The sequence below is a fragment of the Asterias rubens genome, chromosome 5 (genome assembly GCF_902459465.1).
Source record: "Asterias rubens chromosome 5, eAstRub1.3, whole genome shotgun sequence".
Classification (NCBI taxonomy): Eukaryota; Metazoa; Echinodermata; class Asteroidea; order Forcipulatida; family Asteriidae; genus Asterias; species Asterias rubens.
This window is the reverse complement of record NC_047066.1, coordinates 6,224,118-6,238,884: the sequence shown is the minus strand read 5'-3', so window position 1 is coordinate 6,238,884 and position 14,767 is coordinate 6,224,118. Positions and strand designations below refer to the sequence as shown.

The following is a 14,767-nucleotide window of genomic DNA, read 5'->3' as shown; positions in this document are numbered from 1 at the left end:
ATTTAACTTTGTAATTTCATTAACACAATAAAGGTGCTCAGATTTCGATTCTCACAAAATAGCTTATTAGATCACAATCATAAAAATGACATACTAAACAATTTTTTTTAAACTTTGACTTTTGCGTAGTACAAAGGAATCCTATCTAAAGTTTATTTCTTCTTCGTTTCTTTGTGACCCAAACAGGGAACTACAGTCAAAGCCATTGAGGGAGAGATCCAATCAGCAAATCGAAAGTTGAATCCAAAAGCAACTCCTTTCAAGCCCTCCAAGAAGATGACCAACAGTTCACCTTCTCACCAGAACCGAGAACAATTACTGCCATTCGACCTCGACGATGAGCAGGAATTTCCGACACTAGGTGGACCCTTGAAGGAAGCTCAGGAAACACAGGATGACGATGAGGGTGCCACTCGTGAGGATGACTCAGAAGTCTACCAAGACGATGAGGAATATATATTGCGTGAGATGGAAAGACAAGTTGAAGAGGACAACAGAAGAGAAATGATGGAGAAAGCCACTGAAGAGAGTATCGCAAAGGTAACCATACAGAAGAAACCTTCGGATGGAGAAGTGGGTGATCATGGACAAGGTGATGGGCCAGAAAGTATCGCAAAGGTTGCCATTCAAAAGAAAGGAGAGAATGAAGATGTTGGTCAACTGCAAGGAGACATGGATGTAGGTCGTCAGGGACCAGACGGTCTGGAAAGTATCGCAAAGGTAACCATACAGAAGAAACCTTCGGATGGAGATGTGGGTGATCATGGACAAGGTGATGGGCCAGAAAGTATCGCAAAGGTTGCCATTCAGAAGAAAGGAGAGAATGAAGATGTTGGTCAACTGCAAGGAGACATGGGTGTAGGTCGTCAGGGACCAGACAGTCTGGAAAGTATCGCAAAGGTAACCATACAGAAGAAACCTTCGGATGGAGATGTGGGTGATCGTGGACAAGGTGATGGGCCAGAAAGTATCGCAAAGATTGCCATTCAGAAGAAAGGAGAGAATGAAGATGTTGGTCAACTGCAAGGAGACATGGATGTAGGTCGTCAGGGACCAGACGGTCTGGAAAGTATCGTCAAGGTTGCCTTTCAGAAGAAACCTTTGGATGGAGATGTGGGTTATCATGGACAAGGTGATGGGCTGGAAAGTATAGCAAAGGTTACCATTCAGAAGGAACGAGAGCATGAAGATGTTGGTCAGCTACAAAGAGACATGAATGCAGGTCATCAGGGACAAGATGGTCTGGAAAGTATCGTCAAGGTTGCCTTTCAGAAGAAACCTTTAGATGGAGATGTAGTTCAACAGCAAGATGACATGAATGCAGGTCATCAGGGACCAGATGGTCTGGAAAGTATCGCAAAGGTTGCCATTCAGGAGAAGCCTTTCAGAACGGTGGCAGTTCAACACCAAGAAGGAGAAAATATGGGTGGAAGTCAGCCTGGAGGAGGCAATGAAGCAGAAAGCATTGCCAAGGTTAATATCCAAAATAGAAATGCCGTCGAAGAGTTAGCTCAACGACAAGGCGGAGGTGCAGATGGACAGCAGCCTGCAGCGGGTGGAAATGATGAACAAGAAAGTATTGCAAAAGTTGACGTTCAGGAGAGGGCAGTGGAAAGAAAACCTAACCGTGAAGAGTTGCCTGAAATAAAGATGATGCCGAATTCTCGCGAGAAACAGAAGATACGCATGCAAAATAAGAACAACTCAATTAGGTTATTGAACTTCCACTATGACCGATCAAATCTCCAGGGTGCTGGCTGTTGTGATGTGGAAGATGAGGAGAAAGATCAGGAAAATGGCTTAGAGATGCTGTCTGAAGAAAAGCGCTGGGAAGGTTTGTCACTGGTTTCGAGTAATCCAGACACCTTCAAGAGATGTTGGTTTCATTTTGAGACATCGGGGTACGTCTTTGCGATTCCAAAGGGTGAATGTTCCTCCGAGAAGATATGGATCTGCGGTAAAAAGAAAAAAGGGCAGGCCCTAGACATGGACGAAGTTGTGGTTGAAATCCTTGATGAATGGGATAGAGAGAATGAGAACCTGGCAGAAAGCAAGGAAAAGAAGATTTACGGAAGAGTGTTCTGCATCTTGAAAAGGTCAACCAATCCAGTTGGAAGGAAGATCGTCTGCACCTTGGATAGACACAGTAATAATCTTTTTGTGCCCATTGATCGCACATTTCCCAAAATTGCTGCTTTTTCGCGTGCAAGCATGAACAGTCGATGGAAGAACAGCCGGAAAACTGGTGATGTTGTTCAAGTTACAGTCTTCAAGGGAACAGGACCACCAGGGAAGTTTGATAGGTTTGCTTATGTTCAAAGGAAAGATAAGCTAAACAAACATTTCGTTGTTAAGTACTCACATTGGCATCCTGGTCACCAGTTTCCTATGGGTTACGTTGTCGAAGAACTTCCTACTGCAGACAACAAAGAAAAAGGAATACACACCTTAAAACTTACCCACGGGATAAGGGAAGACTTCAAGCACGAAATCCACGAAGAAATTGAGAGGAAATTCCCAGGGGACTGGACCATTCCACATTCTGAAATACAGAAGAGAAAAGACTTAAGGAGCAAATGTATCTTCACTGTGGATAATCCTGAAACACAGGACCTTGATGATGCCCTGAGCATCGATGTTGACAAAGATGGTCAATCCCGTGTCGGTATTCACATTGCTGATGTGTCTTACTTTGTGGAGAAAAACTCTGCTGTTGACCAAGAAGCAAGCGAGAGAGGAGTGTCCTTCTACCCTGCATTGTCTGAGCCGGTCAACATGCTGCCTTCTCGACTTGTTGACCTGTGTAGTTTACAGCCTGGTAAAGACAGACTTGCCATGTCCATTTTTGTCATCATCCAAAAAGATGGATCCACCCCTGTGGTAGATGCAATAGAAGAATCTGTGATTCGGTCCCAGAAACGCCTCACCTATGAGGATGCCGAGAAACTGATAGCGACTCAGCAGGGAGGGAGCGATGAGGTGGAAAAGGTACTGTTCCAGCTCGGCCAACTCGCCCAGCTTGTGCGTAGAAAACGTCTAGGAGAAGATGGCTGCCATGTTTTTTCCCATGGTTCCGAGGAAGAGGAGCTCCAACACCCACGTGCCTCATCCATGGTAGAAGAAATGATGCTGATTGCCAATGAGGCAGTGGCTGGTCGTCTCATGCACGAACACTCCAAGTTAACTCCTCTCCGAAGTCAGCTTCCGCCAAGTCCTGAAAAGCTCGATGGGTGGCACTCTAAACACCAACATGATATTCCAAACAGCCTGTCCTTGACATCGAAGGCAAATCAAAAAAGCAAAGGCCAGACAGGGGCATCGAACGACGTATTCATAGTGAAAGACAAATGGCAACAACTCAAGAGCATGGCTGACAGCCCTGCACCAAATAATTTTATGCAGATGGCTGACATAGTGTGCTGTGATCAAAACCACCCACAGCTTGCTGTGGCAGAAAGAGAGTTCTTTCATTTGCAGGAACCGGCAACATACATCTGTTCAGGTGACCACCAAGAGAGCAAGAAGAGGAGACACCACTCCCTTGGTAAGACATATACCAACTTCACTTCCCCAATACGAAGGTACATCGATATCGTGGTCCATCGCATGCTCAAATGTGTACTTCAGAAAGCAGCCCAAGCCTCTGGGATGACTGGTGTATCCGCGAAACTCCCCTACACAATGGAAGAGATGTCTGCGATATGCCATCATAGCACCGTTCAGAGTGTGAGAGCGAAACGATTTCATAAAGAAACAAAAGCCTTGATGTTTGCCTTCAAGCTGAAAAAGGCCCCGGAGACCCTCCCAGCATACATTGCAAGTGACGAAGGTGCTAACTTGGAGCTCTTATTCCCACATCATTCGTTCATTTCAAAGACAGCATACACGTTCCCTCTGTCACATCTCAAGCCCTACACAAAGCAAGACAAAACTGACAATGAAGGTGACCAGATTTCACTGACATGGAAGTCACGAATATATGATATAAATGTAATACCAGAGAAAGTTACCTCGTTAGTGAAGCCTCCCATGAAGAAGCTTGACTCCGAGCAGTTTGTGGTGAAGATAAAGGCAGCCACCTGGCAGAGCATGCAAGAGAAAATAAAAGAAAGAGACCTGCCAGGTTTTCGGCAAATAGTGAAAAAAGAACAGGACAGACTTCGGCGGAGAGAGTCTGACAAGAGATCCAAGAGTCAGATTGACAAGAAATCAACCCTTCCTGTTACGGAGGTAACATCTGAAATGGTCGACTCCAAGGGAAACCATGCAACATTTGTAGAGATGTCGCGTGACTTTAAGCAGGGTGATGTTCTGCAGTTCACCCTCTCTGCTGCTCTTTTTAAGGGTGTGATATCGCCAAGGCCTCAGTGTATCAACTTGACAACAAAACTAAGTTTCTGCATAGAGCATCGAGCAAATCCCCTCGAGAGCTTCAACGTGGTTGCCTCAAATTCCCTGGTTAAATTCGAAGACATCAAGAAGTACAAAGCCACCTGGCTTTCTATCATTGAGATGGTCAGCGCTCATGGTGCTGTCCATGCTGATGAGACAGTCTTCATTCGCAACATTCAAATCAAATGGTCCCAAGTCAACGAAGAAGGTACAGAGCCGAGGATTGAGGGTGTGTTCGACATCCCAAGGTCTTTTCTGAAGGAGCGTAAAATCAAATTCAGTTTTCATCACTTCAAGTCTGATGAAGAGGAAGAATCTGATGATGAAGAGGTGGCAAATGACGAGCCAGAGAGATACCTGGACTATTTGTGCATCCAATACAACTTGGGAAATTCTCTTACTGAGCTGCTGGACTCCGAAGCAGAAAATGAGAATCACCCAAATTCTGACAGTCCAAGACGGACAAAAGCTGTTCTTCATGCAGCAGTGATTGATGTGACTAAGTACAAATCCGACCTGACTGTACGCTTTGTAGTGAAAGGATCATCTTCACCATTCCCGGAAGTCTTGTTGAGCTCCAGCAAACAGTTTCCCTGCACAGTGGAGGTGATTCCTAAAGGTGAAAATGACAGGTGAGTCTTAACATTTAAATGCTCTCCTTCAGGCCCAAAAGACAGTGGACACTATTGATATTTGTCAAAGACCAGGCTTCTCATCACTTGTTGAGTCTCAACACCCATTTGATCGCTGAAATTGCTAGATAACAATGGAAGAAAAAACACCCTTGTCACACGAAGTTGTGTGCTTTCAGATGCTTGATTTCGAGACCTCGAAATCTCATCCTGAGGTCTCGAATTCAAAATCTCATCCTGAGGTCTCGAAATAAAATTAAAATATTTTAGTTGAAAGTTACTTTTTTTCTCAAAAATTCCGTTACTCACAATGTTTGATATTATCAACAGCTCCCCATTGATCTTTAACAAGTAAGTTTTATGCTAACAATTATTTTGAGTAATTACCAATACTGTCCAGTACCTTTAACTAGGTGGTGAATAATTCTCTGGAATGTCATTTACCACTTCCACCACTCCATGGTCTCATGGGGGTTATTAGGTTGTCTCCAAAATGTTAACATGGTCTACATATCCACAGTGTGCTGAACAGTACATTGCTGACCTGAAACAAGGTGAAACCAAAAGGCCGACCAATTAACAATCTCTCTGGTTGATTACCCCCTCAATATAAACAGTAATATATCCAGCTGTGCCAAACAAGGACACAGTGAAAACTTTGTGAATACTCCTTGAATTCAACCACACACATCCCAAGATAATCTTGGGCTGTGAAAACAACAACTTCTCCTAAAACAGTAATCTGTTCACAGCTGTGGGTATAACACCAAGGACACAGTGAAACCTTGATGAATACTCCTTGAATACCACACTGGACTGTTTTGGGAAATACAGCACATTGAAAACAAAGTGAATTAGGCTCAAAATGAGAACAAAGTGAAAGGGAGAATTTACAACTTGAAGGAGAACAAGGGATTTTCAGTAAATTTTCAAGAAAAAGATTTTTTTTTTTGGTCCCACAGAAGGTTCATAGACCCTTTAACGTGCTGTTTCTTGTGCTATTTATGTGTGTTCATAAATTTGCTTTCTATTGTATTTAATTGCGCTATATAAATCTTTTTAACAATAATAATAATAACAACATGTTGATTACTATTAGTCATAATATGGTGACACATGTGCCAGTTATTTCTGCTTGTGTTCGCTATTTATGAAGAAAAGCTTTGTTGATAATTCTTTGCTATGAAATCAGGCTGTGAAACTTTAAAAGAAAAATATTTGTTGTTTTAAATGATTATTTCATCTTTAACAGTAAAACTACAAAACCTTCAGAAATTATTGAGCTTGTTTTAACAAGATCAATAATTTCTGAAAGATTTTAGTTTAAAAACTATTTCAACTGAATTTGTTGATACAAAAACTCAAAATAATTGATAACAAAACAGCGATCTCCTGATGATGACTAGAGCAAGCTAGTCGAAACATTGAGACCAATTAAGAACTCACTCTGCGGTAGTGAAGTTTATATTAAACAAGAAGTCCCCCAATCCGCTAAAGTAGTAGTCCCTGCCTGATTTTCTACCTTCCGCCCAGGTATTAGTTAAAAAGCAGGACAGTTCTTTTCAGAACTGACAAGTTTCCTGAACAGTTCTTTTCAGAACTGAGAAGTCTCCCGAATTCCGAAAAAATCTACTCCGCGGAGACAAGCTCTAAAAAAAAACATAATCTACCTGCCAAGTATACAAGTACACATAGTGTAACTGCAAACCAATTGTACAATCAGTTTTAGTCATTTTTGAATCATACATTTTTACTTAGTCATATTTTTTATTTTGATCCCATGTCTTTAAAGACGCCTGGAGGATGCTGTGAGGTTGGTGGAATATGCATCTCCCATGATTGAACAAATTGCTCTGGGACTTCAGCCAGCGGAGTTGTGTGGTAATTTAATTTAACATTTTAACAAGTTTGAAGAGTAGAGTTGCATTTAAACAAAAATACTAAAACAATTTTGAACCAGTGTGCCAAGAATGTAAAAATAAATGTGAATAAAATTTGACATGTTTGAAGCTAACACTATTATTTAAGTTAAAAATGTTAGTTAGAAATTACATGCCAGGAACAAATTCTTTAAACCATAGCCATAGACTTTATTAAAAACATATTAATAAAGTTTTACATGGGATGGGTAGGGACAACATATATCATTGATCAATTTGCGTCTGAAAGCTAGCTGTTTGTGAAGTTCATACTTATAGCTATAGATCCATTTTTTTTCTGTAAAATATGTGCCCCCCAGAAGTTAAGTCAGATTCAAGAAAACTTTATCTGAAAACCTTAAAAAACACAACAGCTGATTTTGGTTGTTACAAAACGACAATCTGTTTAAATAATGAACAATTTTCATGTTTTCGTTAAACTTTTGTCATCTGACTTACACAAGGAATTAGGCCCAAACTTTACAGGTTTGTTATTTTATGCGTTGATAACAAAACTTGAACACTGTCTGTGACAATCGTATCAGCTGTACCAATCCTGTTTAACATCTTTAAAAAGTAAGCAAACATAGACTTTCTTTTGTAGGATTTACTTAACTTTAAGGAACATTTACAGAATTGAAAAAAAATTAAAAGTCATGAAGATCACAGATTTACATAAAACCATCATGATCTAATGATGATGATAGTAGAAAACATCCCCTGAAATATTTATGTCTGAAATGTAACATTTGATTAGAAACAAATAAAACTAATTTCCCCTATTAAGTTTACACTCAGTGAGCGTTTTAACTGTTTTTTCCCGCATCAGTGTCATAATGTTTATTTTACTATTTTTTGGTGATACATAAGGCCGACCAATCTCAAACTTCAACAATTTTTTTCAGTTAAGGTATTATGGGGGATTACAAAGTCAGCAACTTTTGTGTTAGCAAATTATGTAATGTTCATTTAACTATTTATTCAAATTCAATCAATCAATCAATCAATAAAACATTTATTTTCACATTCACATCACATGGAGGCATCATCCTAAAAGCCGAGGCTTGTGGTGGATTTGCCTGTTACAATATTACAGAACAAAACAGGATAACAGCACTAAATAAACGAGTAAATAAATAAATAAATAAATAAATAAATAAATAAATAAATCAATTCCATAGTGTTTCCCTCCTTGTTTCATTTATTAGAAATGAGAAGCAAGATACCAAGTCTTCATCGCATAATCGACAGAGTAACTGGGGCCCCATTCAAACTGAATGAAGTCCAAAAGACTGCAGTTACAATGGCCGCCAAACAATCGTTCACCACCATTCAGGGACCACCAGGTAAGTGTGATCTCAGACATGCTTATTTTGAGGTTTTTTTAAAGGGTCTTGATAATTTTTGTAGGACACGAAACACAATATCCACAAATTTACATTAAACTTACACAGTTTGAAGATAATGGTGGTAGAAAGCTTCCCTTTAAAATATCTCGAGTTGAGGTGCTGTAGTTTTTGAGAAATGAGTAAAATAAGTCACAAAAATAATTTTTTGTCTCGGTGTGATAAAAATGATTTTACCATGTAAAACGTACTTACCAGTTATATTAGTATACCATTTATTTGGTAAATACATTTTACTTGCTAAAACTGAGACGAAAATTATTTTTGGGACATTGTTTTACGCAATTCTCAAAGACTACAGCACCTCAGAAAGTAATATTTTATGGTAAGCTTTCTACTACCATTATCTTCAAACGCCGTGTAAGTTTAATGTAAATCTGTGGACATTGTGTTTTGTGTTACAAAAAGTACCCAAACCCTTTAAAGCCATTGGCAATTTCTAAACAAACAAAAATTAAAAGTCCACAGATTTACAAATAACTTACAGGGTTTACGAAGGTAATGGTGAAAGACTTCTTGAAGTATTATTCCATGAAATGCTTTACTTTTTGAGAAAACATTAAAACAATTATCAATTCTCGATATCGAGAATAACAGATTTATTTTAAACACATGTCATGACACGGCGAAACGTGCGGAAACAAGGGTGGGTTTTCCCGTTATTTTCTCCCGACTTCGATGACCGATTGAGTCTAAATTTTCACAGGTTTATTATTTTATATATAAGTTGTGATACACGAAGTGTGGGCCTTGGACATTACTGTTTACCGAAAGTGTCCAATGGCTTTAATCTAACAGCCTCATGCTCTCGCTCTTCTCTTGTACTTAGTTAATTCCTAGTTATTTATTTAACATTTGCTTTACATTATTTTACTTTTGTACATTCTTATGCACTTTTGACTTTGTTACATTTTTCCTTTTTTTTTTCTTTTGAGTGGAGCTCTAAGACTCCGTTTATTCATCACCAGTGGAAACAAAGTACAAACAACTTCAATGGAACATTAACACATACTGTTAGATCAATACATTGAGGATGCAAGAGGCTAGTTAAAAGACAATGAACCAAGGTGATATTACATATCAAACAACAGCATCGGTGTGTGGGTAAAAACCAAAATTAATATTCTTTATCCCTGATGCAAATAAACATCTATTATAAACAAGAACATCAAAACACAATAAAAAGCAAATTTTTGCAAGAAAAACGTTAAACTTAAAACGAACGTAAAGGACAGTAACTGGAAAGATGAAATTTGATTTAAATCAATACGTAAATTTTGGAGTCTGGTCTTCATTGAGGACACGCAGAGATTTGTACAATTTTCAAAAATTACTTGTTCTGAGTCTATTCCGCTCCCTTAGTAGAAATGATCTGAGGGCTTCTTTGTAGATCTTGATGGTATTATTTGTGAAAACTTTGTCCTCATTGAAGACCAGATCCATCTGGTTCTCCAAATACCATTGATCATAACGCTGACAATTATCATAGATACAAATGACAAATTCATACACAAAATTCTATACATTTCTATATACTTTTTAATTCTCATATTGTTAGCATTATTTTTTTCCAACAAGATTATGGAATAAACATATAATTGAATTGAATTGACTCGCCTTGTATTCTATTTTATTCTATAGGTACAGGAAAAACCATCGTCGGTGCCCGTATCACTAAAGTCTTTACCGATTTGAACAAGGAGCTCCATAAGTCGGGGAAGTGCAACAAGCCTCAACAGGTGCTCTATTGTGGCCCCTCCAATGAGTCTGTCAATGTTGTTGCAAGTAAGTACCGGTACTGTTTTTTTTATTTGTCTGATCACCCAAATTTCCCTTTTTCCATGCAAAATGGGTAATCGGTTTTTCACTATTTTCGCGTCACCATGATGGCGGATCGATCTCAAACTTCTACAGGTTTGTCGATATTATGGTGGATTTCATGAAGTGGGTACATTGCCAGCAACTGATTTGTTTGCAAAACCTAATTCTGTAATGTTTCTTTAACAGTTAAAAACCTTATGTCTCTGATCTTTCAAAATATTTTTTTGTACCAGACTACTTGCTAAGCTGTAAAGTGAAAGTAGTACGCGTCTACAGCAGTATGATTGAAGACCAGCATCATCCTATTCCCAACTCGCCAATCAGGAAAGACCCTACCGTCCGGGATAATGTGGTCCCAGCTGAGCTCCGACCCATCTCACTCCATTCTTTGATCCGTCAACCCTCAAACACACACAGCGAAAAGATCATTGAGTTTGACGAGTTATTCATGACTCAAGACTTTCATGCGTCCCGAGAGGAAGTGAAGACCTACAGGAAATTAATTGCGACAGCGAAGGTATGGATCACTCTTCTTTTCATGTGTGAAATCTCGGAAAAATAATAGTAGTCGTAAAAAAGTAAATGTAAAAAAAAATTATTAAAAAAATTAAAAATTCTTTTGGTGGGTGGGTCAAAAAAAATAACTGAAAATCGAAATTCAGTTTTTAGATGTGGGAGGAAAACTCCAACTTGGGAAAACCAAAGATGTGAAAGAAGACAAAATACCCAGTTGGCCATGGTCATCTATTCCTTTCCATTAAACTTTAAAGTAAAAGTTGTTTGTTTAAGCCAGAAAAAGCCTTTGAAAACTACAGATGTTGGAAACCTTTTATTTGCATATCTGGTTCGTTTGAGGCATTAGTATTTGGGGGTATGTGAGTATAAAAAGGTTTATTTATTTATTTATTTATTTATTTAAACATTTTTAAAACCTTTTATTATTATGCATTATTATTATTATTATTATTATTATGGTTTTAAAACTTGTTAGGAAGATTGTTCCTAAAGTTTGGAGCAGCTGCACAAATCTTGTGAAAAAAATCCACAAAATCTCTGATAATTAAGAATCAAGCATTTGGAAGAACTTTCTTTAAAACTGGAACCCTATTACACTGTTTGATCTTAAAAAGTTGCACATTTCTGCTGAAAATTGTGTTTATTGAAATCTTGAGGATTGGAATGTGTTCCCCTCAGAAAACCACTATTGCATCTTTCTATATATCTAGGGCATGTCTCTTTCTTTTGTCCCTACTTCTAAAACTGCCTTTCCCCAGGTGTCCAATATAACAGTTGCACATCGTCTGTGCAATACATCATTGTATTTGGGGGAGTAAATTTATTCCAGATCTGTTGTTAGTTTTAAATCGCTCAACCTAACTGAAAACAAAGTTTAGTAGTGAAAACCTGGACATTTTTAGTTTTTTTGGGGGGTTGGGTTTTTATGTATATGGGAGACTTTTGAGATGCTGGCGGCATGCATCAGACACAACGGTCGTTTTTTGTGGCTCTGAGCGTGTGCGCACTTACTCAGTATTGCGTGCGTATGTCTGAAAAAGGACCGTTCAAAAGTCTCCCATTGTGGAGTGTCGGAATGATATCCCCTAGTATGGATATTAAGAAAGAAATACTTCTCTCATAACGGAACATAGTACGCACAGAGCGATAACAAAATAAACATTCACCCACTGTGCGTGCGACGGGGAGAACGCACGCGATGTGGGTCATATACAGGCTGTGTACGGAATTTGTTGGAAATTATGCATTTTAAAAGTCTATTTTGTGTGTATTCAAAAACAGTCAATGCAAATGAGCGCTATGTTCCGTTATGAGATGTTTATGTTGGTATAATTTAAACTTATTAATTCATGTTATTTACGCAAAATTTTGCTCTCCCTTTTTTTTTACAGGAAGAAGAGATTCAAAAGTATGACGTCATACTCGCCACTTGCAGCCATTCGGGAAGCACTGTGATTGCAGGCAAAGTGAATATCGCCCAGTGCGTCATTGACGAAGCTGGAATGTGCAGCCAGCCTGAAACGCTGATTCCTCTTGTCTTTAATAAGCCTCGCCAGATCGTACTGATTGGCGACCACAAGCAACTCAGGTAATGGAACCTTCTAACGCTTTTAATAATAATAATAATAATAATAATAATAATAATAATAATAATGACGTCTTCTATAGCGTTGGTATCCACAAAAAAGTGCTCATGCCGCTTGCTTCAATAAAAAAGTTCCCCCTTAGTTGTCTTCCAGCGAGTGCAAAGAACAAGAAAATAAAAACAATCCAATGTCTAATGAATGTTTATACTGAAATGGTTTTGATAAAAAATGGGTCTTCAGGGTTGATTTGAAAGTGTCTATTGTATGGTGGCTCTGATGGAATGTGGTAGACCGTTCCTAACCTTACCTGCAGCTACCTGGAAAGAACGGGGATCCCCATAAGTTACTTCCTATGTTCCACAAGACGAAACTTTCTTTATTATTAACATTTTATTATTATTTATGCAGCCATTTCCTCAACAAAAAACATACAGCATACAAAAGGTCTATTTGAAAAATATCAAGATTGCCGGTATTTTGTAAAAAAAACAAAAACATATAGCATATAAAAAGTTTAAAGAAAAATAAAATATTTTTGTATATAAATGAAACAAAATCCCATGTCAAGCTGGCCAAGATTACCAAAAGTATAGGCCTACTCAACACTGTGCTTCTAAAAGTCTATACTAACCCAAACTTGAAAATTAAAACATCAGTAAAATACATGCATTCATAAACCAACAAAACATTAAGAATTAAGATATATATGATAATTCATACGTTTTACTAAAACAACAACATTTATTGTTTGAGTAAATAATTGACTAAATAGGCCATGGAGATTTACCGGAACTCACAAATGCAGCTTTCATCAACTTAGACCAACTCTTCACAACTAAATTTACTGTTTTTATTGTTGTTGATTTCTTTATAATGCATGCTATTTTATTAATAATTGATATTAGGCCAATTATAACGGAGACTACTGCCCAGCAGCTTGGCATGGAGACTTCTTTGCTTGAACTGTATGAGGACAAGGCCATCATGCTGACTACGCAATATAGAATGGTAATAGCCACTGTCTTGTATGTCGTCCTTTGTCATATGGGTGCGTCCCGCTATCAAATATGGATATATGATTTTAAGAGCAGTGGATACTATTGGTAATTACTCAAAATAATTATTAGCATAAAACCTTACTTGGTCATGCGGAGCTGTTGATAGTGAGAAACATCTCCCCCTCTGAAGTAACATAGTGTTTGAGAAAGTAATTTTTCATGAATTTGATTTTGAGACCTCGGAATTAGATTTTGAGGTCTCGAATATTAGTATCTCGCAACTTTGACGACCAATTGAGCTCAAATTTTCACAGGTTTGTTATTTTATGCATGAGATACACAAAGTGAGAAGACTGGTCTTTGACAATTACCAATAGTGTCCAGTGCCTTTTAAGGTGTTATACAGGATTGGTCGAGCTGACAAGATTATTGGTGTAGTTTTATTGTAGGCCTACCCCTTTTTAAATGCTGTACATTGGAAAACAAATTGTATGTGTTTTCATGTGATGTTCAAACAAATTGAATTGAATTGGTCTCATTTATTTTTTGTAGTCCCTCAAAACATATACCGGACAGATTTGAGAGCCAATTAAAAGGGGTATCAGTGTAAAACTTTGCACATTCCTCACCTGGGGATTTACTTCCATCTTGAAATGTTCTTTGGTTGTCAAAGGTCTTGAAAAAATGGTGCTGTTTACCCAGAGAGTCTTTCTAAAGGTGGGCCAACTTTACCCTTTTATGGCAACATCTGTCCAGTGGCACAACCCGGGAGGTAGGTGGAGGTTTAGGACTCCATTCCACTCTGACCACAACTTGTAATTCTAAAGGCAGAGTCACTATGCAGCAATAACTAAAGCGATAACGATAACGACACAGAGAGAACGCATTCTATTGGTTGAATTGCTCCAAGCAGAATACGCCCACGCTAATTCAACCAGTCAAGGGCGTGCATTTTTAATGTTTTCGTTGTTGTTCTCGTTATCGAGGCCTGTGTGTGACCGGGCCTTTAGGTTCTCTAGGCTTGATGGAGAAACTGTAGTTGTAATTATAATTTTTTTTTTTTGTGTGTGTGATTTCATAGCATGAATCCATCTGCGCATTCCCCTCGCAAACCTTTTACGAGAGCAAACTGGAGACTGCCAATTCTGTGAAGCAGCGACGGCCAGAACACCAGAAGCTCCTCAAGAAGTTGCCTGGTGGTGAAAATTTCCGGGCTGTGTTCTGTCATGTGTTCGGCCATGAAAAGATACTTGCCTGTAAGGCTGCAGAAGGGAATGAGATGTCCAGAGCAAATCCAGAAGAAGTCAAACAAGTGGTTCGTATAAATTACATTATGCTTTTAACCATTGAGCACTTATAATTTAGAATTGAAGTTGAAAAGTATTGATGGTACCCCAACCTTATTAAATGATGTGATCAACCTAAATGTGATGCTAAAGTAAAAAATAAAATAAAAATTTTGATGGGAATTTATCAAATTTCAAATGTGTTATTTGC

General features: G+C 38.4%; 1 protein-coding gene across 3 annotated transcripts in view; it reads left to right on the top strand.

The window, feature by feature from the left end:
* Positions 1–14,767, top strand: part of LOC117290950 — a 38,644-nt gene that overhangs the window by 19,730 nt on the left and 4,147 nt on the right. For all 3 annotated transcript variants that reach the window (XM_033772531.1, XM_033772530.1, XM_033772532.1), the window contains exons 20-27: positions 187–5,024; positions 6,817–6,905; positions 8,152–8,289; positions 9,991–10,134; positions 10,404–10,687; positions 12,078–12,274; positions 13,178–13,280; positions 14,352–14,585. In XM_033772531.1, coding sequence (XP_033628422.1) covers positions 187–5,024; positions 6,817–6,905; positions 8,152–8,289; positions 9,991–10,134; positions 10,404–10,687; positions 12,078–12,274; positions 13,178–13,280; positions 14,352–14,585 — 6,027 coding nt within the window. The remainder of the gene's footprint in view (positions 1–186; positions 5,025–6,816; positions 6,906–8,151; positions 8,290–9,990; positions 10,135–10,403; positions 10,688–12,077; positions 12,275–13,177; positions 13,281–14,351; positions 14,586–14,767) is intronic.